This window comes from Chelon labrosus (genome assembly GCF_963514085.1).
Source record: "Chelon labrosus genome assembly, chromosome: 20".
NCBI classification, from domain to species: Eukaryota; Metazoa; Chordata; class Actinopteri; order Mugiliformes; family Mugilidae; genus Chelon; species Chelon labrosus.
The window spans coordinates 6,396,615-6,424,183 of NC_140353.1; the positions used below are offsets into that span (position 1 = coordinate 6,396,615).

Genomic DNA, 27,569 nt, shown 5'->3' on the forward strand with positions numbered 1-27,569 from the left:
GAAAATCAATGATCTTTTTTAATTACATTATCGAAGCATAGATGCATTACTTGTGAAAAAGGTAGAAAAAACACCAAGTCCTTCTCAATAAGTTAAACCTCTCTGGCCGAAGAGCAGGGCCGGCTCACACAACAGAAAATCTCCTGTAGAGCATTCAAATTTAATGAAACAGAAGACAAGTTGAACTCATGTCGCTGAAATAAAAGTGCGTCTCCTTTCTGACTTGTTTTTTTTTTTTTAAAAAGAAAAAAAAAAAAGAAAAACACAGAAGATGCAAGTGGCTTATGTTACGTTCCTTCCACCCCTCTTTTTCTTTTTCTCCACAGGGTTTCGCAAGCGATTTTTTCGTGAAACTTCACAAGTTCCATCGTTTGATCGACAAACAATAAGCTGAGTTATAGTTGGTACAAAAAAAAAAATTATAATAACAATAACAATAATTACAAAGACAGTAATAACGAGAAATGTAAGTAATAAACACAGTCCTGTACAGTCAGGCTCATCTTCTGATTGACCGCAGCCAAACTGATCGATTATCGGTTGGCCTCCAGCCGTCTGACAGACCCGTACTGACTGAAGAAAGGTGGCCAATGCTGTCGTCTTCTTCCAGCTTCAACGTCCCTCAGCTGCCCTCAGCTATGGTTTAGTGGAAAAAGCCTTTTCCATTTCATGTCCCCCTCTGCTGTAGAAAAGAAAAAAAGGGGAAAGCTGTTACTATCTTGTCATCAAATAACAGTTAAATGTTGGCAATGAATCATTCATTCATAACAGTTGTAGTGTAATAAATATCCTGTTACCCCTTTTAGCACACGCTCACAGACAACTCACTTCTTCTTATATTTAAAATGATTTTCTGTCTCCACAGCAAACTGAATCTTAAACCTGCAGTCATTGATGTAGTTGGCCACTTGGAGGCAGCAGAAACAAGCTGTGATCACAACACATGATCATCTTTAAAGGGGAACTACTGTTTTTCGTTATTGTTTACTCATCCATATAACTTTGGTGTCATTCTCAAATATTTAGATCTGCGTATATCCATATAGTGGGAGTGAATGGGGCACCGAAACGCAGCCTCTAAATAACGCATTATCTGCCGCGAAACTCGTTCATTTCACCAATATTATTATGATACTCTAGTGCTATTCCCCGTTGAGTCCGGAGTTACCTGTTATCATCATCCGGGGTCTGTAGATTGACCTACTAACCTCTGACCTGGATGATGTCATCTCTGAGCGCCACACGGCTTGTTTACTTGTAATTTGCTACTGCTAGTTTTTTTTGCAACATGGCTGAATATTTTTCCGATTCTGAGGTTGTGGACGACGACTTTGTTTATGATGGACGTCCTTACCGCTTTGAGGCAGAGTATACGGATGAGGAGCTCGTTGAAAGGAGGATGCGGAGGCAGAGAGAGGAACAGCTGGCCAAAGAACAACAAACCACTGCACGTCCGCAAATAGATAACAGGTAACTCTAGACTCAACGGGGAATAGCACTAGCGTATCATAACAAAACATTGGTGAAATGAACCAGTTTCGTGGCAGATAATGCGTTATTTAGAGGCTGTGTTTCGGTGCCCCAGTCACTCCCACTATATGGATATACGCTGATCTAAATATCTGACAAACGACTCCAAATGACACCAAAGTTATATGGGTGAGTAAACGATCGTATTTTATGCCAGAAATAAGATCCAGGTTGTAAAAAAACGGTAGTTCCCCTTTAAGTTGACATGAGCGTGTCAGTAAACAAAGATCTCTTGAGCTACTGGTCACTGAGGGAGATTATTTTTTTTCTTTAGCTGCTAAATGCAACACCATATTCACAAAGTAGTTAATGCAGTTTGACAGAGCGGTGACAGTGAATTAAGTTCAGCCAAAAATGATGCCGTGAGAGGAAACTGTAAAACCAACAATGTCAGTGACTTCACAAAGCTGCACTGTCATTTCATGCATTATTTTGTTATCAAAACCCGTAACATGTTAAGTGCAAATGAATCAATATTTGCTGCGTTTTCCCATTTAATGCAGTGTAAAAGCTTTCAGTCGAACGCTGCTAAAATTAAACAACTTGTCCGAGGCCACGTGAAAAAAAGAGAGTCTTCTATGTCTACTTCCATGCAAACTCCAAACAGTGAGTGCAGACTTTCCCTGATGTCTGTAAAGGATCTCAGTCATCCAGGTCATGGTGCACCCAAAAACATTAAAGAAAGGAAACTGGACTTGTAGAGTTGAAGCTTCTTGGATGAGTGGCGAAATGTCTTCGAGAGACTTATTGAGACTCATTATGAGTTATTGGCAGTGAGTTGGAGACATGGACAATCCATCACATCCACTAAACCAGACGATAGAGGGTCAGCGGAGCCCAAGTCCAAACCTAAGTCTAAGTCTCTACAAGTCCAGTTGCCTTTCTTCACCGTTTTTGAATAAACTTTCCCAGATGAATTTAAAAATAAAAGAGACTAATATTGGTATGTTGAACATGTCTCCTATTTCAACGTTATTACCTCAAAACATCTCAAAACTATGAATCCAATAAATGGATTTTTCTTCCGCAGTTTCCCCATCAAAAACAAATCAAACACCGTAACTGTCCTCCTGCAATATTAATGTTGGAAACGCGCGTCTCACCTCACTGGGGTGTGCAGTAGAGGTCGTCCCCACAGAGCGTTCAGTCCAGTTCATGTACCTCATCCTGCAGCGAGGCCGAGGGCCGCACCGCGTCACTCACTCGTTTGGCCATAATGTCCCACTGTGGAGTCAGGCCTTTGGATTTAGTACCTACAAACAAGGATGAGAACAGCATGAGAGGAGGAGGCGAGGCAGAAAACAAACACACACATCCTCCGTTAGACTGCAGTCCTTCTTCTGCCCCCTGGTGGCTTCAGATCGTACATAGCAGTTTCTTTAGTATATCTGCAGACATGAACAAACATACTTCTGATGACGTGTATGGCTATGACGTTGCTGCTGTTCTGTCCATCATCACATAAAACCCGTCCAGATGACATGATTGACCCGACAGGTCTTTGCCGGAGCGTAACCAGCTCCCAAGGCAGCGACTCCAGACCAACTTTCCGCTGCAAAGACTTTGCGGGTGGGGAAAGTTTAGCTGCCTCCAAGGCTAACTCATGCCTCCATTCTGCCTTATACTTTGATTGCTCTAATCTAACATGATAGGAAGCTTGTTCAGTGACGGGCTGCCGTCTCTGTCCTGCTCCACGGACTGAGGACCAGGTTATTTAAGTAACATCTAAAGAAGAGAGAGTAGTGAACAGTTAGTTAATGTTAGTTTTTGTGTCTTTTACCAAATTCGTCAACTCTATTTTATGATCAACTAAAACAACAAATGCAATTTTCTTTTGTAAATGCCAGTGAACAATAAAATATGTAGCAAACAGTTAATTTAAAACAACATATTGAACTAAAATAAGCATTATGTCATTCAAATACTTTAAAACGTGAGAATAACTAACTTACAGGAACAACTTGCACACCAACCACCAACACAAACTGAGGCTAATTTAATTAATTTATAAAGTAAAACCTCATTTCTTATTAGAGGTCTTATAATTAAGTAAATTATATTATACTGTCAGGGGATCCAACTTGATATAATTTTTCAGTTTTTACAAGCAACAGATTGTAAAGCGCTGCACATATTTCTTTTAACGATGCGGTTTGTTTCAACAACCTCCACATGCTTCGCTAAATCAGTAAGTTTGAGATGATGGCAAAGTTATAAATTGCTGATGTATGAATTAAGATACAGCCCAAGTCCCAACTTCTGTTTTAAGTCCAAGGTTTAAGTCATGACACCAGATTCACAATAAAAGAAAACACCACTTCATTGTTTTTATATTTATAGTTTTGTGCGAATCAAACAAGACGCAACATGTCAAAACTGTAGAGGTCCTAACAGTGCATCAGTTTATTTTACCACTAGGGGGCAGCAAACACAACACTCACATCCTACTGCAGGTTCATAAGGGGAAACTTATTTGACTTCAACTTCCCAGAACGCCGTAAGGGTGTCTTAACCAAATATCCAGTGTCCTTCAGCTCTGATTTGCATTTATCAACTCCTTTGGTAAATATCTGTCTGTTTAGATGCTTTGTGCACCATCTCTTCCTCAGGGTGTCTTGTTTACAGACACATGACGCTATGAGAGCATGGGACTGACGCAAAATAGTAAATTTGATAATAACGCAGCTAAAGGATGAGCTGGAATTCACTATGAAGCTCCATAAACCTGAGGTAAACTCTGTGGGTCCTCTAAAACACTTATACACCGATCAGCCACAACATTAAAACCGCTGACAGGAGAAGTAAATAACATCTATGTGACAATTCAGTGTTCTGCTGGGAAACTTTTCAACCTGGGATTTATTCATGTGGATGTTACTTAGACAAGTAGCACCCACCTAGACCAGACCAGACCAGACACCCCCACCCCATAGCAATGACACTCCCTGACACAGGCACACATACAAAAATGGTTTAGGAACAACTCAAAAACCTGAAGAACAGAACAAGGTGTTGACCTGGCCTCCAAATCCCAGACTGATCAAGTATCTGTGGGATGATCCACAGAGGCTCCCTCAACCCACAGGACCCAAAGGCCCCCACTACGCTACAGGACACCCTCAGAAGGCCCATGTCCCATCTGTGATGAGTCACAACTGTTTTGGAGGCACAAGGGAGATGTTATGCCTGATCGCTGCAGAAATAATAACCGAATCCTTTCCCTGTCCGCTGATGAATTATTTTAAGTTGGGTGTGGAACAAAACAAAAAACAAATCCCTAATCCTTTCGGCCCCGGCTGATTTCCAGCCCAAATCTCCTCCTGATGCGCTGCTCCAGCCTGGGCCTGAGGTGGGCTCACAGACCACTGGAGATGCTTTCCCTCAGGACACACTTACCCAGCCCTCCTCGTCCTCCTCCTCCTCCTCCTCTCTGCTGTTACCATGACAACATAGACCGTAGCCTCCAGCTAAAGCAGCAAGGCCGATACCATCCTCTCTCCCTCTCTCTTTCCGTTTCTCTCTCTTGGCATACTCTCTCACGCTCTTCATCTCCCAGTCCATCTCTACCCCACTCTCCCTCATTTCTCAGGGGAGAGAGAAAGTGGGACATAACCCAAAAAAATAAGGAGCCCCACACAAACTTTTAACCCCTCGGCGGAGCATCGAGTGGAGCTCGGATGCTCCTTTATATTCCTCTGAAGGATTCAACTAATCAGTGTTCAGTAGGGATATTAAAGTTTTTCCATTCATGAAAGATCTAATACATTTGAGTTTGAGAGTTAAAACCAATAAATAAATAAAAATAAATAAATAAAATAGTACTGCAACAAATTTAAAAAGCAAGCAAATAAATAAATAAATATATTTCAGCCAAAACCAGAGAACAACTGACTTATTGGTCCAATTTACACACAAATTAAGGGTAATTTAAGTGATTTATAAAGCAAAACCTTATGTCTAATTAAAGGCCTTATATAAAAAGTAATAAGTAAATTAGATTAGGTGAGGATAATTACTGGAAATGATGACTAAAGTGGAAAATTCTTAGTATTTTAGATGATTTTTGCAGCTGATTTGCTGAAGTTCAGCTACAGAAGGTGTTTTAATGACTATACATAATATTAGTTTGATATATTAACAACCTAAATTATCTATTTTCATAGATATGGAGTGAAATCAAACACAGACACACACACAGACATGTACTTAGAGTCTCGCTCACCATCTAGTCCGTTGTGCTGTTCGTAGCTGCGTTTGCCCAGGATGGTGGGTGAGCCGTTGTTGAGGATGGGGGAGGACTTTATGGGCGTCAGGCTGCCCATGGAGATGGAGGGTCCACGAGTCGGGGGGTCGGGCTTGGGTGGACGGGGGTGTGCTTCTGAGACACGCACCCGAGATGGACGAAGAGAAGAGAGGACGCAAAACAAAAAACATTTGACTTAATGAGCCATGAATTATTTGCGACCAGAACGAGGGGTCAGATTCATGCGGCTGCATTTGTAACGACAAGATAATTTCCTCTCGCACTGAATTTAATTAATCAAAACAAACAGCACATTTGAGACCATCCAGGAACATCCGAGAGCACCGAAAGATGCAAAGTATGCTTGTCATTTTTAAAATACGATGCCTGCTCCATCTGCCTTGGAGACAGTTTTTTAAAAATATAAATAAAATAAAAATAGCCAATTGCAAAACGAACATCAACAAGATTTTAACACATTTCTAAAAATGCCAAAAAATCTATTAAACTAACCAAGGTTGAAACTGACCCTGAAATATTGTTTTTGCTTCAGAATAAATGTGTGTTCATTTAAATAATATACAGGCAAACAAATCGACTAAATGTGCACCACACCTAATTAAATCAGAAACTAATCAGTCATCTTCTTCTTACCTAAATACCGAACCACAGATTCCAGAGGTTTACGTTCCACCGGCTTCAGTGGCAAAGGCTTTTTTGGCCCATCTGGTAACCGCAGGGCGCCTGTAGATATCCAGAGAAACAATACAGTCATTGATAAAATAAAGGCTGAGATACAAGAGGCCTCTTTAGATGCTTAATGTACTGATCATGTGATTCTACGTAGGGGTAAAATCAGGTCCCTACATTCTGCTTTGATGGCTGCTGTGTTGACAGGGAGGTAGGGGTGCCTGGCCAAATATCGAGGCTTGATGATGTCCTGGCAGATGCGGCGAGCGACCCGCGTCAGCACGGTAGTCTGCAGGTAAAAAGCCTGTCGGGTTTTTACCGCAAACTTGGGGCTGCCGCTGTGCCGCAGAGGCAGGCCGTGAGGGCTCTGGAGGAACAAAGACAAAATAAGAAAAGAACATGTTTATTTTATATTATAAATCTGGAGGGATCAGTATAGTTGGACTGTGTATTAACAGCTTAATGACCACGGACGGACTAGAGGCAGGTCAAATTATCACCCGATTGATTGACAGAGAAAACATTTGGAGTAAATTGTAGGATTTAATTATTCTGATTTATCGACACTGGTTGAAAAGATGGAGCCGCTTGGAAATCTTCCCAAAATGCAAAAGTTTACTGAAAACGGTTTTCAGACTAATGAGGACAACCAAATCATTTAACAGCTCAAAATTTACTTGACTACATAACACTTAAATTGAACCTTACACTGATCAGTCATAACATTACGACCACGTTGTGACTCATCAGAGAATGGACATGGGCCTTCTGAGGGTGTCCTGTGGTGTCTGGCACCAGGATGTTGTTATTGGGGGGCCTTTGGGTCCTATGGGTTGAGGGGAGGGACCTCTGTGGATCATCCCACAGATACTTGATCAGCTTGGGATCTAGTGAATTTGGAGGCCAGGTCAACACCTTGTGCTGTTCTTCACATTTTTTTGTAGTTGTTCCTAAAGCGTTTTTGTGTGTGTGCTTGTGTCAGGCTGCATCCTGCTGGGGATGGCTGCTGCCATCAAGGAGTGTCATTGCTATGGGGTGGGGTGGGGGGGTGGTCTGGTCTAGGTGGGTGCTACATGTCTAAGTAACATCCACATGAATGAATGCCAGGTCCAAAAGTCTCCCAGCAGAACACTAAACTGCCACAAGATGGACAATGTTATTTACTTCCCCTGTCAGTGGTCATAATGTTGTGGCGGGAAAAAGATTTAAGGACATTTTAAGTATTAAGTAAATTTAATTAAATAGTGATCGTTTAGGAAACACTATTATCCTTTTTGAATAATGGTTGATTATAGTATTAATTATATATATTCATAAAGAAAAATATAGAAAAAATTCAAACACTTGTGGATTCAGCTTCTTAAAAGTGAGGACCTGAGGCTTTTCTTTGCTACATATCACAGTCAAATTAATATATTTTAGTATAGGACTACCGATCATATTGAATGTAGCGACTATAATCTTTATATTTTCCAATATTTTACAAAAAAGCATATGAACAAAGTACAGTTTTCTGCGTGTCAGCTCGTACCATATTGCTGCGGTTGGGTCCGGGCCTCTCGCCGTCCAGTCTCGTGGGCATCTTCAACCCTCCGTACTTCTTCCAGTAGGTCCAGCATGAAGCGCACAGGCGACACTGCATGTTGGGGGGTCCCCACGAGTACCACTGGTACGAGCTGCTGGCTACACAACCAAAAGGATGAGACGCACACAGAGGAAAGTGATGGCGCAGCGTTACAGAGTTATAAACACACATACAATCATCAGAAAAAAAGTTTAATCATTCATCAGTGAATTAAGTACAGCTGCCAGAATAATTCAAACAATAGTCTGCTGCAGGGCACGTAACGCTATTCTCTCCTCTCTTTCCATTATGTAAATCCATTATCAAATGTGTGCCACATACAGAGAGCACGTACCGGGTCTGTGTTTGTTAAATTATCCTTATTAACTTCAGAGTACATATTAAGACGATTAAATTAAAAAAGATAAACACTAAATGTCATATTTTCCCAAAGATCTGAGGCTTTTACGGTTTATTAATGATAACAATCTCACTGCCTTTACTTTTCTCTGACATTTTAAATGTCAATACAGCGACTTCTATAGAACTACCACTGTCATTAAGCTGTTATGTCAGTTGTTTTATCTGGTGTATTAAGAGGCTTGTTAATTCATACATTGATGTGTAAATACATTGTTTAAAGGGCTTTTAAATGTACAAGATTCTGCTTTTTATTAAAGTGTACACAACATGTTCAACAGCCTCGTCGAAATATAATTGCATAAATGTGAATGCCAAAGCAATTACTTCAAGTTCATCGCGTATAATTTAACTTTCTTAAAGCGCCGAGTTATTATTCCAGCACACAAAGAAACAGCAGTTATTGTAGTTGCGCAAGTCAAGGACTTACTGTAGCAGCTTTCACAAGCTCGGCCCAGGCCGGGGGTCGGTACTGTGCCTGGAGGTCCCGGGACAGCTGCCCCCGCCGCTCCATTTACCAGAGCCGGCTTTACATTGTTACTCAGCTGGTTGGGGTTTGGCTTATTACTGCGGGGGGCACATGAGCAGAGACGGGGTCAGACCGGAGATAGAGATAAGACAGGGCAGCTCAGTGTACGTTCACTAAGAGAATAGATAACATTCATCAGCATGCTGCCAGACACAGCGGTTATACTGACACTGAACTGAGAGGTGCCATGAATACTAATACGGTGACACGAGGGTCTGTGCTTCGCTTGTCGGTGTTAAAACACCAGAGATGTCACTGCAGCCTTCTCGTTTTTATATATTTTATAATGAGCGCATAATATGTACCAAAATCAAAGAGGAATACATTACATATTTCTCAAAAATAAAAGTGCACTGAAGTACTCACTAGTTGGGGATGTAGACCTGCTTCAACTTGCTTTCTGCTTCGGCTGCTTTTAACCGTTTCTGGAGTGGAGACACGAGAGGGAGGAGGGAGTGAGGACACGGAAGAGTAATGTGATTATTATGTAGTCGGTTCCTTACACTCATGCAACACTGTGTGAGTAAAATAAGCATGTAAGGAAAGTTCAACAGCCATGAGAGCAGGAGTCAACATGGATCTAGCTGATTAGGCTCAACAGGTAAAGGAAGAGACTAGGTGTTTTTCGCATCTTAAAGACCTCAATGTACCAGATCATCCCAACAGATCACTTCGATTTCAAAGCGCAGGCCTATTTGTGGTTCCTAGAATTATCTAGAAAAATTAGAATAGGAGGTAGAGCCTCTATCTCTCCTGTGGAACCAGCTCCCAGTTTGGGTTTCGGGAGGTAGACACCCAGACACCACCTTTTAAGGTTAGGCTCAAGACTTTCTTTTTTGACAACGCTTATAGTTAGCTGGGGGACGATGCACTGAGGACATGTGCTCTACTCTCTTCTCTCTGGCGCCGAGCTCATATCCTCTAATTTCTTATCTAATTTCTTCTCCATTACTACTCATGCAATTCTGTGGTACTACTGTATAGCATGTTAACTGCTGCGTGTCCCTCTCTGACAGATGTATGTTTGTCTCGTTCCTCCCGCTGCTCTCTTCTCTCTCTTTTTCTGTCTCTACCCGGCCGGCCTCATGCAGATGGGTCCCTCCATATGAGCTGGGTTTTCTTGTTATTTCTTGTCATTTCTTGTTTTTCCTTGCCACCGTCGCCTACATGCTTGCCCTGGGGGTTTCAGGCCAGGTTCTGAGATCGGATTTAATAATATGCAATATATTTATCCCTTGTAGTATTCTTCTTGTTTCACTCTGAAACATTTGGGGTGGGCTAGCTAGCTACAAAGACATAGACGACTGAAACCCTTGATATGTTGATCCATTTTTAACAAGATCCCATTTAAATTAGTCCATGTTTTGCCAAAGATTCTATCAAACCTTTACAAATTATGAGAAGAGACTGAGGGGTCATCATCATCCAGACAAGGCTGACAATCTTTTACAAGTGTTTCTTAAAATCACTGATGTATAACGGGAGTCCTTACCTGCTGTACATATCTATCCGTGGTCTTCCACATGTAGTAATACTCGATAATACTCGTCAGGGATTTCCAGGGCAGCTGCAGAAGGAGAAAAAAAAGACAAAATAATTATTATTTTAGAGCGGCGGGAGTTAAAGGAGTCGTGGCAGCAGATTTGTGACTGACAGGCTGTCGGCTTCAATCATCAGACTGGTGGAGAAAGTCTCGAAGTGAAATTAAAGCTGAAAACACTTAGCTGATTAGAAGATTAGTCATTCAACAGAAAAATCAACTTAACGTTGGCTTTACTGATTATATTAATTGTGAAATTAAGGTCAAGTTCCAGGTTATTAAATGGAAGGAATGACAGTTTTTCTCTATTGAACTGAATCTAGTTTCAATTCTTGACATTTTATGGATGTAAAAGATGCCTTTCAGCAGGAAAGAGTGCAGTTGCTGAGGTTGGAATTTTTATGACTAGACTCCATGCAGAAAAGGTAAATATATTCAGGGAAGCTACTGAAGCTGAACTCCAAAGTTCCCCTCTAAGAAGTTGGAAAGGAAAATGAGCTGTCAAGCAGTGGCCCCACCCATAATGGTGGTACGGTCGTGTTGTTGGAGAAAAGGCCTGAGTGGAAACAAGCAGCACTGACAGCGGCCAGCCACCAGGTGGTGGAGCGATGCACACAGTGAGAGCACAAAAGGAAAAGTCCACCAAAGGCAGCACCATTCTTCTCAGGCTGAAAGCACAGAGGAGCTACAACAGAGAGGCACTTTTCTCCCCGCTTTTAACAAACAGTTTTTCTTCTGAAAATGTGCCTTGCATTTACATTTTCAGTCTTTACCACACGGCTGGCCGTGGTGCTGGTTTACAGTACGCTACTTTTGTGCTTGGAAGTTGTATAAAAGCTAAATCAGCCTAAAGAAAGTTCCTAAATGAAGTCCATGAATGTCTGGTACAGATGTTGAGCTCTATTCCTGGGGTTTCTGCACTCAGAAGAAGTTGTTATGGGTGCACTGGGTTCCTATTGAGACTTTCCTCAACTGATCAAGCCTGATAATTATGACCACCTTATGTACGTAGCAAATAAATAATTTATAGGTAATTCTGAGATTTGGAATGACTTATAAAATATTTTTGAAGGAAATTCCCCAACTTAGCTCCAGTTGTAATGAGCCCCATCTAGAAATGCACCTACCAGAACCGCTACGATGTCAAAACGACAAATTATTGTATGCATCTTTGTGTAATCTTTGTTATTCTGAGGTTAATAGGAAACAGAGGTGCTTGTATGCATGTTTAGCTAGCGATATCCTAGCTTCCAGTCGTTATTTATTCATTCACTTTCAGATAAGACAGTGTCATATATATGGCGTCTAATTTGAGACAAGAAAGCAAACAGTAGTGTGTTCGATATTGGTTTGCCACTCACGAAATCCTGTTGGATATCGGTGAAGTCTTTGCCGTATTTCTCAAGCGCCTCCTCGAACAAGTTTGCCTCCGAGGCGCTCCACTCCTCCATCTCATCCCTGCAGAGGACGGGCCCACCCTGAGGCACCAGCGCTGCAATGGCTCGAGTCATGTCATAGCTTGTAGCGTGGAGGGTGTCCATTGCATGAAACTAAATGTGAGACAGAAATCTGTGTTAGTCGGAACGCCGTTTGAGGCGGTTATGCAGTTAATTTCCGCAAAACATGATGTGTTTGGACGAGTTAGACAATATTTTAAGTGTTGAGTCCATGTGTTTAGATGCAAGTCCTTGTGCGAGGCTTTGAGTTGTGTTTGTGTTTGCGTGTATAGCTGGAAGGCTTCTAATCTATGTTTTATATATGTGTCCAAGATCTGGGGCAGAGTAGATTCTGAGGCATACTGCTTGTTAGGGATAACCAAACACAGACCTTAATAGTCACAACAAACATCCACACATGAACACACGTGTGCACTAAAGGCATACATACAGGCGTGTCTTTGATTAACAGCCTTACTTCTCTTTGACACTGTGCCCATATGGTGTGATGCCCATTTAACCCAAACCTGCTTTATTTTATATATATATATATCTCACCAAGGTGATGTCTCTGGAGGCTGCAGCAGCACTCATGTGGAGGCTGGGCTGCCGGACAGAACTACTGCAGTCCAAAGCTCTGGCAAATGTTCCTACTGACCTATAGGACACAAATATGAAGAAATATGTACAAAGAGACAGGAAACAAACGGCGTTTTACTCGGACCACCTACACCTGGTGTTCAACGTAAAGAACTATTTATCCAGAAAAGTCATGCTGCAACTCTGCCAGGTTAATAATACAGCTACAGCTAATTAGCACAGACGAGGCTAACACTGCTAAGCAATCCTATCTGGCTCGGAAAACTGAAAACTAGAAGATAGATAGATAGACTAGAATAAAAAGATGTCAGGAAACGTTTGAAAATTAGATGACAGGATTGATTCTGCTGCAAACAATGTTCAATAAATGTGATGTCGGTCATCTTAGCTTAGCATAAAGTGTGGAGGGAGTGGTCCTTGCATGAGCTTTACATTTCATACCTCCACAATCCCTTGTAAAAGTGTTTATATCTTTTAAAATATTGGCGTTATTAACATGCAAATAAAAGAACAGTTTCAATTACTCCCTGAAGTCTTTTTTCTATCAAGAAGCTGCTGGATGTAACTCCAGAAATGAATCAGACTTATGCAAACTGTTTATCAGCGAAATTAAAAGGAGCTGGTTGTTTGTTTTTTTTTTACCTTTGAACAAAGCCATTTAACTATTAATCCTATGCAAATTCATGCTTTTCTTTTCTTCTATTGTCGTTGTACGTGTTTTTGCATATCTGTGTAGACTTACCGAGCTACTACTAAAAACTGGTCAATCTGTTTCTCTGTCAGCAAACTGTTGGGGTCCCAGACCTTCTCCTCTAGTTTCTCCAGGTCCCTGCCATCCTCCTCACCTGAGGACACAAAGAAATGGGACGCTGGTGAATCTCTGCTGTTGTCCAAGACCCTCATAGTCTTGAGAAACCTTTTCCTAATTTTCCTATAGAAAAAAAAAAAAAAAACTCTGCTTTGTGTACAGCTTTAATGAATCCCAGAGTTGAAGAGGTGGGGTCTGTCAAGCTGCCAGCCTGAAACCAAGCCGCCAACCTAGCCCGAGCTTCTAACACGTGTAGGAGAATTCCATTAACACGGGTTTAATTAGGAGCGCTCGGTGTCCCACGGTGCCTTAATTGCAATTTCAGAGGTTCGCCCACCTGCTAAGAATAAAACTCTGGCGAAACAACGGATGCCAAATCTGGCAGAAATAAAATTGGTAACATCTGAAACTCATTATCTGCACCAAAACATTGGCACAAAACGTCTTTCAGCTCGTCTGAATGAAAATAATTGTGGGTTTCAATAGTGAGGTCAAGACGGTGAAGGTGCAAGGAAGTAGCTTTACATTTTGGCTAAAAACAAAACAAAACAAAAAGTTGTAGGCAGTAATGCACGTATATTCAGTCCTATCGTAGGAGAAAACGGAAGTTTTTATTGCCAGGAACAGAAAAACTTCGTAGATGTCGGGCATGAAGCATTTTTTATGAACATGGCCGCCACCAACAGCTCTCTGCAGGTGACCGTAGAGTCACCACTTGCGCAGCACCGAGGGAGTAATCTGTCATTTTAAATGCTTTGATTGTGTATAATCATGCGGCCACACCGTGATCGCCATGGAAACCTAGCTTGCAATCAAAACTGGTTAGTTGTTCTTTTATTTCCTTACTAAAAAAAAAAAGAAACATTTGAAGTAAATGTTGGCTTGTGGCAGATTCACCATTAATGCAGAAAGACTGGTAAAAAAAAAAATACTTGGGAGTAAAAAAGAAACCTGCAGGAGAATAACAATCTGCTTCTCTGTGAATAATTTGTTCTAGAAAAAAGAAAAAAAAAAGCATCAATTAAAACTGTTATGATTTAAGTATGGCTCACCTTCCTGGAGGAGGTCGGTGATGTCCGCCTGGTACTTGTTCCCAACGCGGATCTCGCCCTTATCAGCCAGCAGGGTCTTTTGCTGAGGGTCGTACACCAGTGAGTAGAAGAAGGCATCCTGGGAAATACAGATGGCAGGAAGGCATGGAGGATGGAATGAAAGGAACGGGAAGTTAGACGGGCAAGCGGAGAGGCGAAAGAGTGGGGAGTATCAGTGTGTGTGTGTGTGCGTTTTTTTCCTCCTCTACTAGTCTCTCGTCTCCTCATTACTGTACGCGAAAAGAACATTCTGGGTCAACACGCTGAATAATTCATCTGGAAACAAGAATCTTTAAACTCATAAGACTCTCTCCTTCACGCACACACACACACACACTCTCTCTCATAGCGAAATCTAACACACCTAATCATAGTTTAGGAAGACCCCATCATGTTACTGGGTATGAAGACGTACCTCTCTGTCCAAATAGGACGTCAGGGCCTCTGTTTCGTTCAGCAGTGTCACGCAGCACTTTCCTCTGCGGCCCGGCCCGGCGCGGAGGTAAAGGAAAAGGAAGCGAGGAAAGTGTGAAAGGAGAGGGAATGAAAAGAAGAAGACGGTGATATTTAACATGTGAAACACAGAATACAACAGAAGGACATGGGATTGCTGCTTATGTAAGTGCGAGATGAAAGCTGGCCTAAACTCCTCTGCAAGAAAAACCCAAACAAGACGACGTTTGTTGTAGGATGGAGCAGAATCTGCAGCGACCACATTGATTTAGTTCCAGTTGGCTCGGCCTGTTATTTGATAAATCACGGTCCGGTGTGCTGACACTGACAGCGCTCATCTCCGTCCACTAACTGCCACTGTCTGAGTTTTGATTATTTACCAGCTAATTAGTCATACCTCTCCACTCTGAAGCAAATACGATTTGGCAGGGTGATGAACGCAGACGCCTTCGCGTAACCTCCGCGCTGCCGATAAGTTAGAAAACTTAATCAAGCTTGAATTCCTCACTAAGCAAACTGCTCGTCAGAGTATTTTTATTCCGGCAGATGTCAGTGTGTGCGTCCTGCGACACTTGCAGAAATGTCAAGTAATAACGCGGTAATGATTTGGTGGGTTTGTCTGAAGCTTACTGATGAGAAACGGCAGGTCTATATGTAGAAGCAGCTTTCTGTTGACATTTATTGCTCCGCGTGCACACACACACTGCGTGCAAGTGGATTATTTTGCGCCAGTGTCTCGCAGGTTGATGTGTAGCAGACGGCGGGAGACGGCAATGGAGCCGATTGATGATCACATCAGCAGCTTTCACACAGTTAGTCAGAGAACTGTCGCTTTCACACAACATGGAGAAACTTAATTAGAAATGTATAAGTAAGCTTATGTAATGCTTGTAATGCTCAAAGTAACTTTGATCAGATCTTAAAGTTTTCTTTAAAAGAAACTCTGTGATCCGTTGTGTTTCCATGGACACTGATATATTCCACTAATGATTAATGTAACAAGCTCAATCAGAATAGACTGAACTGATCATGAAAATGTAAAGGCCAGACAGAGGAGGGTGGTTTAAACCCTTGATCAGCGGTTCAATGTTAAAATATTAGCATCTAATAGATCCTTTTAGACTGACGAGGGCACAAGTATAAATCTATGTCCCGCAGTGTCCTAAATGAGCCGTGAGGTTAACAACTCCAAACTGACATTTTATCGTATGCCAGCTTCCGCTCCAGGTCGGATTAGATGAAAGGATCAGACCGAGGTGATCATCAGGTAGGTTTAAATAAAATAATATCTTCTGTAAGTCTGGTTACTCCTCTAGCAACTGGATCTGATTGTTTCACACTGCTCGTAATAAATGCATTTTCTCTACATGACGGCCCCGTGATGGAGGTAAGCATCAGGTGTCTTTGACTGAATTAATTCAGCGTTGTCAGTAAAATTGGGGAAATATATATATATTTTTTTTTAAAGTGTTGTATTTGGATTAATGTTTTGTGGCAACTCAACACATATATCTCATCAGATCACTGCATTATCCATGGGTTAGAGATGAAATGCTAACACCAATGCGAACATTTGCAGCTGTTCAAGGATTTCTGCTACTATAAACTCCTTGAATGAATTCCTTGGATCCAACCACAACCAAATCCCACCAAAAGCAAAAAGTGGACTCGCATTTTATTCAGGAGCTGCCACAGGAAACTAGATTTGTCAGCTCAGTTCTGTTATCAAAAACACAAAACAACAAATCATTTTTTTTGTAATATTTGGCACAAAGTCAGTCAGACATTACAAGTTATTTTTAGCACTAGTAAAAAGGTTTGTTAGACACTTAATTTTGTTTTGTTTTGATACTGCTGAACCCATTTTTCCCTTGAAAAGTCCATCTGAAGTGTTCTTTTTGTTATGAGAGAATTGTTTGACTCCACTGCGTAACCCACAAGATTAAAACACTTGGCGAATGCAGCTTCATTCACAGCCCTGGGCGGGTATCTGACGTCATCAAAAAGAGTGCACTGTGTGGATATTAACACTGTGATGCAAGTGAGGTGTGCTGCAGTGTACCTGATGTGTGTGGCTGGTAAGGACTCCAGCTGGCGGGACAGGAAGAGCTCTCTGTGTCTGAGCTGGTGTTTCTGTTTCTCAGGGAGATCTGCCATCTCTGGATTCTCCATCTCCTCTTCCAGCTCCCCTATGAGGCAAAAAAAAAAGAGGAAGAAAAAAAAAAAGGGAAGGGAAGGGGGGGTAAAAAGGTCAAACACACGCACATCACATGAGGCGGAACAATGGCTGTCCACGGGGAAAACTGTGCAAATGCAAATCTATCTGCCGTAGCCGCACACTCAGTCTCAGGTGCACAACGGGCGGACATAAAACACGGGGATGCACACTTGATGAGCCGGAACAATGAAGTCCCTCGGGGAGGAGGAGAGTTGTGTGTACATACAAACACACTTATATAAATCTCACCGATTTTTCTACGCGAGAATAACAAGATGTGCCGAGCTCCAATTCTGCATTTTTACCCTCATTACTAAAGCGACGCCGTGGGTATCACAGTCCTCTTTTAAGTCCCCTGAGGATTTTACATCCTTTTAATGCCTTCCTGTTGTGTTTTCTGCATGTTCAGAACAAAAAACTACAATAAAACACTTAATAGGATGTAAACAAACAAGCGTCAGTGTAGAGTTACTGTAACCCTGTCTTGTAATTTGAAGACGTCTATAAATGAGCAACATTACTCCTCATAGATACTAATATAAATTGGACGAGCTCTCCTGTGTATAAATACAAGACTAAGAGGGATAGTTTATTTTGTTGGTTTTCCCACTGCTGCTACCCCAACAAAATTACATTCACCTCCACTGATGTGTGATAGTGGCAGAAATCTCAAGAGGCCGACATCTCCGTACTAGTGAAAGGTGCACAGAATGAGAACCACTGAAACTGATGAACCTAAGATTAAAAAAAAAAAAAAAAAAACAAGTTTGGGCAAAGGAAACCATTACCAAAATGGATTAAAGTTGCAAAAAAAAAGTACCTCATTAAAAGAAAAGTAAGAGAGTGTGCGTCTTCATTATAGGGATATTGTTTTGATTAGGGGCTCTTGGACGGCAGGGACTCTGTCATAGATTCTGCAACCGTTGGAGAAAGTTCCCCCACTTTTCAGACTGTCTGCACTGAGAACAATTGTACTTCTTGTAATTCAGCTTCTGGGTAGGTACTTTCCTGTCCTAGTGTGTAGAGACTGGTAGAGGCATTAGAATGAACCGCAAACACTGGTCAAACACGATAAATCTGAGAAATGGACGTGCAGGCTTTAATGAGTCTATATGCAATGAACTAAGTGACACTGCTATACCAACCACCAGTCAGCTAATCCTGCGTTCACACTATCGGCCCAATAAGCCACAAGCTACAAGCCATTTTCAACAGAAGTCAGCGACGTGAAGCCACGAACTAACGCCTGAACACTGACCCTGCATGACGCACAAATAAAAGTCGAGCTGGTTTCAACTTCTAGAGGTTTTCTTTCAGCTACTGATTTTGACATTACAATGCCGACAATGCAACACTTTAAGGTTAGGGATTCCCCAGTCGGTATCGGAGATGATCCTTGCATTTCTAAAATGATCGGATATCTTATACTCTGGAAAAGGAAGACAGTCGGGCGGAGATTTGTAGATTGTGCAAGAAGGTCGTCATTCAAAACTATCAACTTGATTCAACAAAACGTAATACGCCGAGTTGCACCACAACAACAACAACAAACACTTAATGCTACGCTTAAAAGAAGAGAAAGGTTAGGTGGAGAGAAATTCAACATGAAGAATATTCCAGAGAGGGTCAGAGTTTATGTTGTAGGATGACCAGAACATTTCTGGAGTAGAGAACACAGGTTTTCTAGAGCCAAGGTACAAGCTACCCTCTCCTCGCTACATGAACTTTGACAACCAAAGTTGTCAAAAAAGCCTTGATGAATCACAGGGTAGGACATTTTATTCATTTAAGATCAGATCTGGACTTGAATCGGCCGATACTGACTATTAAAAGATCCGATATCGGATTGGAGGGGGCAAAAAAAAACTTGATTGGGACATCCCTAACTTTAACTGCGACTTAAATTGCCCATACCTCCCTAAGTCCTAAAAACAGATTGCGCAAAACAAACACTAGGTACCGCATTCCACGTCCCACAACCAATAAGATCATCCCGTTAGAAGCGTTCTACTATTTTTAAGACCGTGCACACTTGTAAAACTCCTCCAGAGCCACAAAAGACATTATACAACGGTTTTTGCAGGCTGAGTAGCACATCGATTGACTATTAACTGACCTTTATGTGTAAAACTGGTGGTGTTTCCTTTGAGCCTTGTGCTGTTGATTGAGCTAATTTCTCTCCAGTCGCAAGCTGAGCTCAGTGATTATTTGTCTATTAGGTGTTCCTGCCTGGTGGTTCCTTGGATCAGAAGAATTATCTCGGAGAAACACTGCGCCACGCAGAGACACAGTTTACATATAGAAACAGCAAGAGTCGAAGGCACCAGGTGTAAAACGGTTGCGTGAGAAGAGATCCAAGAGCTGATAGAGACTGTTGAAGGGATATCAGCCTATTTGAGGAGGTAATGTGCCTGAGTCATTCTTTAAGAACGGATTTAGCTGCTGCTTGTAGCGAAACATCTCCCGTCCTCATCGGTGGATGAGGAAAGTGGAGGAAATGAGCGCCGGGAGTAGAGGAAAGAGGAGAAGGTGAAGGGGAGAGGAAAGTAGATAAACAGAGAGACAGATGAAATAGTCGAGAAGAACGCGGAGAGGGGAGAAAGTGTGACAGAAGTGATAAAGAGAAAGGGAACATAAGATGAAGAAAGGGAGGCATTAAGACAACGAGACAGAGAGAGGGAGAGGAGGAGAGGGAGCAATAGAGAAATCAGCAGGGAGAACGGGAGAAAGAGAGACAAAGACGAGCGGGAGGGGGGGTAGAGAGAGAGAGAGAGAGAGAGAGAGCAGTCGGTACGTGCTCCAATTCATTTGGAGTTTCATTAGAGGAAGCGAGACAGAAAGAGGGAGGACGGGGAGCAGAACAAAAGCAATCAAGGGATTTTCAGGAGAAGAGATGTGTGGCCAAAATCAATAAGTACTCCTTCACTCCCTCACTCTGCCCAGCACTCAGCGCCCAGCAGCAGACACACTATCAATGCCCAGGCAGAGCAGCGCACACACACACGCACACTATCAGAGCGTAGGCCTCTCTCCATCTCCCTCCATGTGAAAGCAGCAAAACATGGACCAAGATCCATACAAGGGAAAAAAAAAAAAGCTACCCATGACTAAAACATGTGTTTCACGTTCGTAAATTCTCACACTGTGTGCATGTACATCATTTTAAGATCTTGCTCCACTGATGTTCCCGGTAGTTGCTCAGCCAGGTGGTTCTTAATGAGCTCTAAACTCTAAGTCTTGGCAGCGTTTCCTCTGTTCGTGTTTAAATGTGTACTAAATATAGAAAAAATAAAGTTTTTATTGTGAAGGAGAGTAAGGTGTGTCCCGTAGACGAGATTAACCGGTAAATAAAACTAGGTCCAGATTGCAACGCATGCTTTTACTGGTTACTTTTTGAGGAGAGCTGAAATTAAACAAGAAACTTTTAGAACAAATAACGACAATGTGAACGAATAGATTGTGATTTACGGCCACGTATGCTCACGCACACGCTTATACACCAATCAGCCACAACATTAAAACCACTGACAGGCAACGTTAACAGCATTGACCATCTTGTGACAATTCAGTGTTCTGCTGGGAAATTTTTGGACCTGGCAGTCATTCGTGTGGATGTTACTCAGACATGTACGACCCACCTAGACCAGACCAGGCACCCCCACCCCATAGCAATGACACTCCTTGATGGCAGCAGTCATCTCCAGCAGGATACAGCCTGACACAGACACAGACACAAAAACGCTTTAGGAACAACAACAACAAAAAAAAAAAAACCTGGCCTCCAAATTCACTACATCCCAAACTGATCAAGTATCTGTGGGATGATCCACAGAGGCCCCTCCCCTCAACCCATAGGACCCAAAGGCCCCCCCACTAACAACACCAGACACCACAGGACACCCTCAGAAGGCCCATGTCCATTCACTGATGAGTCACAACTGTTCTGGAGGCACAAGGGAGACCTACACAATATTAGGAAGGTGGTCATAATGTTAAGCCTGATAAGTGTATATAAAGAATATTTAAAAAAAAAAAAAAATGGTATTTCATGAAGCATTTCCAGCAGAAACATTATTTATCAGAAGTAGATTAAAGAGATCCTGAATGCATGTAGAGTTTCGACAAAATGTGAGAAAAGAGAAAACACATCCGACAAAGGTCACTAGCTGGATGCAAACTGGATATGTGGCGGTTGACCCGTGATCTACCCGTCGCCTCCCTTACTGAATATGCTGCTTACTAAGCAGAAAAACATATGTGTCACCATATAAGAGAGGCGTCACAAAAAGGAAGCAGAAATGCAGTTAATAGGATATTACTTTAACATCAACAAAAGAAGAAAGATGACAAGATGTCAGTGTATTAGTTGATCTTTCTTAATAAAATCAGTATGCAGACCAAACACAAAAAAAAATGGGGGCAACAGCACTGGTAGAAGCTAGAAACTTATTTCTTTTCATATATCTATAGCATATCTGCCTATTCTGAAGTAAGTATCCGTCCTCTTTAGGTTTTTATGAAGTTTTTCACCATCAAAGGGATTCGTGCTATATAAATAATATCGGCTGGAATCTGAAGCCGAGTCTCAGTATGTGGGTGGGAGCTTTTGAATATGAGTTACTCTGCTTCTATATGCACATATCCTTGAGTTCACACACACACACACACACAAGCAGGATTATGTAGTGGTTCATCAGCTGCAGCTCGCCCTTTCAGCTGGCCCCTGGCCGTGAGTCCTTGAGCAGCAACTCAAATCCCCAACCTCAGTCCGCCTTCTCCTTCTTCTCCTTCTCCTCCTTCTCCTTCTTCTCCGCTCCTCTCCTCCTCTGAGCCAATCTCCTGGCAGTGCACCCACACCGTACTCTCTACAAATTGCCTCTCCATCTCACCTGTCCCAGCCAATTATCAATTATTGATGAATGGGTCGCCTTACTGGGTTGAGAGACGGCGAGGGGAAGGAGAGGGGAGGAGAGAGGAGAGGAAAGAGCTGGCCTCGGGGTGAGACGAAGAGTTGAGGCGGACTGTTATTACGTTAACAAACTGACTACACCTCTATGATGTAGTGTTTATGTGGACGGCTACAGACGGACTCATGCTTAACCTCAGCCATCATTGTTTTTGAAGGAAAAGGACATTTTACTCTTTCTAAATCTGACATTATGATGAAAAAATTCAATCCCTATATTTACCTCTACATAACAATAAATGTCGAAACAATAAACAAAACCATCACCACATAACTAGAGCTCAGGTAAATAAATCTTGGCAACACGTAGCGCAGAGTGGAAAAAAAAAAAACGTGGATTTTGATTTTAAACATCTCTCCACTTCACCTTAAGTGCATTGTGAACACGTTTTTCTCCTTTCACAGCACATTCCTAACAAGAGTAAGAACAAGAGCTGCACAGTGAGCAGGAAACAAAACAAGACAACGTGGTGCTGGAGTGCTGATCTTTTTTTTTTTTTTTCTTTTTTTTTTTTGGAGAGTTACAATGGGAGCTTCAGCTCTGGTTTACATTCACTGAGTTTTCCTTGTAAGTTTGTCCTCGAGTCGGAGCCACAGACTCAGCCTGCAAGTTGTTCAGTCATTGGAGCTGACAGCGTTTTGTCCCCAGAGGCACGACTCCATAAGGAAACTGTACCAGAGCACATTTCAATAACCGGGGGCATTAGAGGCAAAGTCAGTTCGCATTGTTGCACTTTCAGAATCAATGTGGTCTTATTGAGTTAAGCTTGTATGAATAACTTTATAATAATAAATAACTAACAATAAGAAAAGGGCGTTACAGTGTTTCTCATGGATTGAGCTGTCCTCCACAAAGAGGACTTATTAGACTCAAACATTCACAGACCAGCCATATCATTATGACCATTAATAGGCGATTATCTCGTTATCATGGTACCTGCCAATGTCCAGGCCAGGGATGGGCAACTGGCGGCCCGCGGACCTCACTCGACGTGGCCCTTAGATTAATTTTTGAAAATTATAAATCTCTATCCTCTGCGGCTCTGCGGAATCAGTTGTAATGACACAGTTGGCGACTAGATAGCGCCTCTAATGCACACGCCGCCTCGCACACACTTCCACTGGGTCTTCTCTACCAGTGAAGAAGAGACGTTGCGCCGTGGCTAAAAGCGAGGAGAGAGAAAACTTGATCGAGAAAATCGTGTCTTTCAGGTGAAAGAAGGTTATCGGTTCACAGAACGTAAAGGCAAACTTATGTGCTTAGTCTGCTTAGAGACGCTATCTGCCATGAAAGATTTCAATTTAAGTCGCTGCTACAACACGTGTTGCACAAAGCTAAATACGAGAAGTATACTGAAGCTGCAAGGGCTGCTATCGTAGCGGACCTTAAATCAAAAGTACGCAAACAAAGGCGGCTTTTTACCAGTGCCCGCTGTTGATAGTGGCGAGGTAGAGTGGGTTTACAGGGGAAATGTTAAACTGTTTCTTGGTGTAAAAATGCAAAATCACAGTAAGTGGTTATTTTTTGTTTGCTTCAATAAACACGCACACATATATATAATTATAAATATATATATTAATATATCCTAATTATACACACACTAACATATTTAAAATGGCAGTTTTATCATATCTGGTTAAGTGCGCGATGTGGCCCTCTGGTAGTGTCGATGAAAAATTGTGCCCCCCCCCCCCCCATCCCTGGTCCAGGCAATAGGTGAATATATTTTACTCAAAGTTGACATTAAAAGCAGGAAAAATGGAAATATTTGAGTGATTTAGACTTTTAAGGGTCATAAATTCTTGTGGAGAGCTGCCTGGTCTACATCAAAAGGGGTCCAAGGAAGTTTAAGTCATGAACATGTGGCAGGGTCATTGGCGGCCAAGGCTCACTGATGCACAAGGGGAGTAAAGGTCGGCCACAGACCAGTCAGGGCGTCCATGCTGACCCCTGTTTACTGCTGAAAGTACCTACAATGGGCACATGAGCATCAGAACTGGACCTCGGATCAAAGGAAGAAGATCTGAGGGATCACATGGATGGCCAGGTACATGCAAGGAACACCCACTAGCCATTGCCACTGGGGTGTGTTGGTCTGCTAAAGTCCTCAGGTGATGGTACATATCAAAGCAACATCCGCGTAAACATTAGAAGAACATTCGTCGTAATGAGATCATCAATGTTATTCACCTGGCAGGCTGGTGGTTTTAATGTTGTGGTTGATCAGTGTTTAAAAAGGTTTTAGGCAGTTTAGGTGTCTCAATTCGGCTGCACCACTGTTTAACTAACCAGAGCCACATTTCTTCGGTGTCATGTCAACAGGAAACAAAGACGTGCCTGTAATATGGAGATTTAACCTGGTTTCTGTCTGCAGTTTTACATCAGCACATGTGCATGACAAAAGCTCTTTTCAGACCACAATGCCATATCAATAGCAGACCCAACGGACGTCAGTGAGAGCCATTGTTAGAAAATGTGCGAGGCAGTAGGAGAGACAACTGCTTGGCGTCCAACTGTGTGTAAACATGAGTTTTAGAACAATCAAGTTGTTGCTGTGCACGAAAACACGTGTGGTTTTCTCACACCGTACATGTAACTGTAGTCAAAAACATACACAAGGACATCAAGACCAACAGCAGCAACGTTTAAGGTTAGAAAGGCCCCAAAGTGCAGCTTTAAGCATATTTTTAACAAGAAAGGACAGCAAATTATATGTTTATATTATCAAAATAAATCAAAGTAAACCAGCTCAGACTCCAGAAATCTCCATGTGCTACATGGCAGAGACAATAAGTGTCAAGAGAAACTGAGGACGCTGCCTTCACACTCTAATCATTACAGCCCATATAAACTGATCAGGCATAACATTATGACCGTTGTGTATGTCTCCCTTGTGCCTACAAAGCAGCTGTGACTCAGGGTTTGAGGGGAGGGGACTCTGTGGATCAGGATTCTTCCAGTGCATCCCACAGATTAGTTTGGGATCTAGTGTATTTGGAGGCCAGGCAACACCTTTTCTGACTTGTTCCTAAACCGTTTTTGTGTGTGCGTGTGTGAGTCAGGCTACATCCTGGTGGGGAGGTCCCTGTACTTCTCTGTAAACGCATCCAAAAAAAAAAAAAAAAAAGCACAAGAGAGCTCATCATTTATCAAGCTAGTTTCCACTTTTTTGTGCATCGTCTCACCGACAACACTGTCGTCTATTGTTCACGGAAACAAGGAGCCCCATCTCAGCAACAGAAAGAGGACGGAGTCACGGTTAATGCATATGTTTGAAGGTAGGGGCCTTGGAGGTAAAAATGCCAAGTCCGCCACAGCAGCTGACCACTCAGGAGCCTGCTTCGCTCGCAGAGGAGGGACTAATGCCGGGAGTCGGAGGCCCCATTGAGGGAGTGCTCCGAATCTCTGCAAGCAAAATATTTGATCAATGACTCACAGCAGACACACATAAGGACACACAGGCTCCTATGCACACACACGTACGCGACCGACACTCTCTGCTGGTCCATGGCGAAACTGAATTAAACGTACCCCCTCCAGCAATTCGTCTGACAGGGTCCAGAGCTAAGAACTCAGGTCCATCCTGCATGTATGAGGACACATGTATGCGCACACACACATACACGCACACACGCTCAGGGAAAGTGTGGCTGCAGCTACAGAAACGCACACAGGATGCAGCCCACACCCATGCGGTGCGCAGCCACTCCTGCCATGCATTTTTTACATATTGCAAATGTCTGGAAGCCCCTCACCAAACTGCAGCTGGCAGAGAACAGCCAGGAACCAAGAGGCCTGTGCAGGAACAGCAAATGCAAAAAAAAAAATAAAAAATCCTCCTCTCCGACAAAAGAGTAACATCTATCCGTGTGCCAGCGCTTTCAGATGATGCTAAATGAGTTTTGTGTGCGTTTGTTTCACCGATAATGCAACCCTGGTTATAAATGAAATATTCATGTTTAATCACCAAGCAACAAGAAGGAAAACACACACCAAATCAATGAAATACCAAAATATCTTGGCTCTAGAGAGGCGTAACACATCATCTATTAGTCTATTAGACATTATAAGCCTTAAAAAAAAAATATCCTGCAAAAAAGCTGCTGGCCAGATAAAGCGGCACATGTTTGAATGCATGAACACGAACACCGCTCAGGACTTTCTTAAAGGGACACACACACACCGTGGCGAGCTAATGCTGTGTGGTCCAACAGAACAAATAATCCTGTTCTGCCATGGATACCACCCTCAGGCCTCCTCTGTCGAGTCTGCGGCTAAGAGTCATGCAAACGCACACACCGACACACACACACACTTTCACACTACGAGAGCCAGCGTTTAGCCGGCCACACCCAGTCAAAGTCTAGTGGCTGCTTTTGCTAGACTTCAGTACAGGATGGCAGTGTTTCTACAACCAGGACTGTTTGCATGAGAGGTGGATTGAGTTAAATCCAACTTTCTTCTAAAAATTAATTATTTGACGAGCCTGTTTTGGGAGGTTTAAAATAAATTTTACGTCCACTTGCACGCTTGTGCAAAATCCAGAAAGTAAGAAAGCGATGGGACGCCAACGGTCGTCTTTTAAGCCTAGATACGGTAACCACAGCCTGCGTCTCTCAGTTCTGCAGGTATTTCCCAAGCAGCACCACATGAGTATGCTGATTCCAGTCACTTCTCAGTCAGTACCGTAAAGTCTTCACTCTTCTCCTCCCAGGAACACACGTGGTTAAGTCTTAACCAGGGAATTATCACGCAGTTATCAGCATAAAAAGATTGTGGAGCTAATAAAAGATATGATGACAAAAACAGAAAACGTGATCTGCTAAAATACTCAAAGTATATACACATACTTGTTTCATCAACACACAAATAATATGGTTACAAACTGGTGGGGGAAAAAAAACAGAAATCAACCGTCAAGACTTTAAGTACTCCCTTTAGACAGAAAGAAAGTTGCAAATAATAAAGTAAAAGTGCGAGCGGTAAGAATGACTTGCTTAACAACTTCTGCAAAAATCTACCAGCATGTGGGTAGTGGGTGTTGGTGTTTTCCACCAGAATATAGAGAACAAACACTGTAAGCAGCCAGGTCTTACTCATATAAATGTATTATCTTCAAAAGGGTTGCGGACATTGTTTAACTAGCCATCTCCTATAAATATGAGATGATGGGATCAAAATAAGACTTTTTACGGGGTCTTGAGGTGATCCGTCATGCCATGAAAAAGCAAAAACCTTAAGTGGGAATAAATCCTTGTACTCCTCTTTGCTTCTCCACTAGATTTAGATTCAGGCACTTTGGAGCAGTGCCCTGAAGGCACCACTTCCAACTCACCACTGTGAAGGTGACCCAACAGTCTGAACAGCATTTAAGCGGCACACTTCCGTCACCTGTGAGTCACAAATCTTCTTCCACGAATCATTCTTAAACTACTGACCATCTTAGACTTGGCACATTGGTCTCACAGAGCTTCTGTATT

At 42.4% G+C, this 27,569-nt stretch overlaps 1 protein-coding gene across 1 annotated transcript in view; it reads right to left on the minus strand.

Annotated features, from left to right (window-relative positions):
• mta1 (metastasis associated 1) overlaps positions 1-27,569 on the minus strand; it is a 42,662-nt gene continuing 15,093 nt past the window's right edge. Inside the window, exons 4-18 of the mRNA XM_084568862.1 lie at positions 16,967-17,093; positions 14,867-14,930; positions 14,413-14,530; positions 13,295-13,397; positions 12,511-12,610; positions 11,878-12,066; positions 10,469-10,543; positions 9,343-9,401; positions 8,878-9,014; positions 7,995-8,146; positions 6,641-6,830; positions 6,428-6,517; positions 5,753-5,908; positions 2,634-2,783; positions 1-682 (exon numbers count right to left, since the gene is read on the minus strand). Of these exons, the coding sequence (XP_084424988.1) occupies positions 2,674-2,783; positions 5,753-5,908; positions 6,428-6,517; positions 6,641-6,830; positions 7,995-8,146; positions 8,878-9,014; positions 9,343-9,401; positions 10,469-10,543; positions 11,878-12,066; positions 12,511-12,610; positions 13,295-13,397; positions 14,413-14,530; positions 14,867-14,930; positions 16,967-17,093 (1,670 nt within the window). The 3' untranslated portion in view covers positions 1-682; positions 2,634-2,673. The remainder of the gene's footprint in view (positions 683-2,633; positions 2,784-5,752; positions 5,909-6,427; positions 6,518-6,640; positions 6,831-7,994; positions 8,147-8,877; positions 9,015-9,342; positions 9,402-10,468; positions 10,544-11,877; positions 12,067-12,510; positions 12,611-13,294; positions 13,398-14,412; positions 14,531-14,866; positions 14,931-16,966; positions 17,094-27,569) is intronic.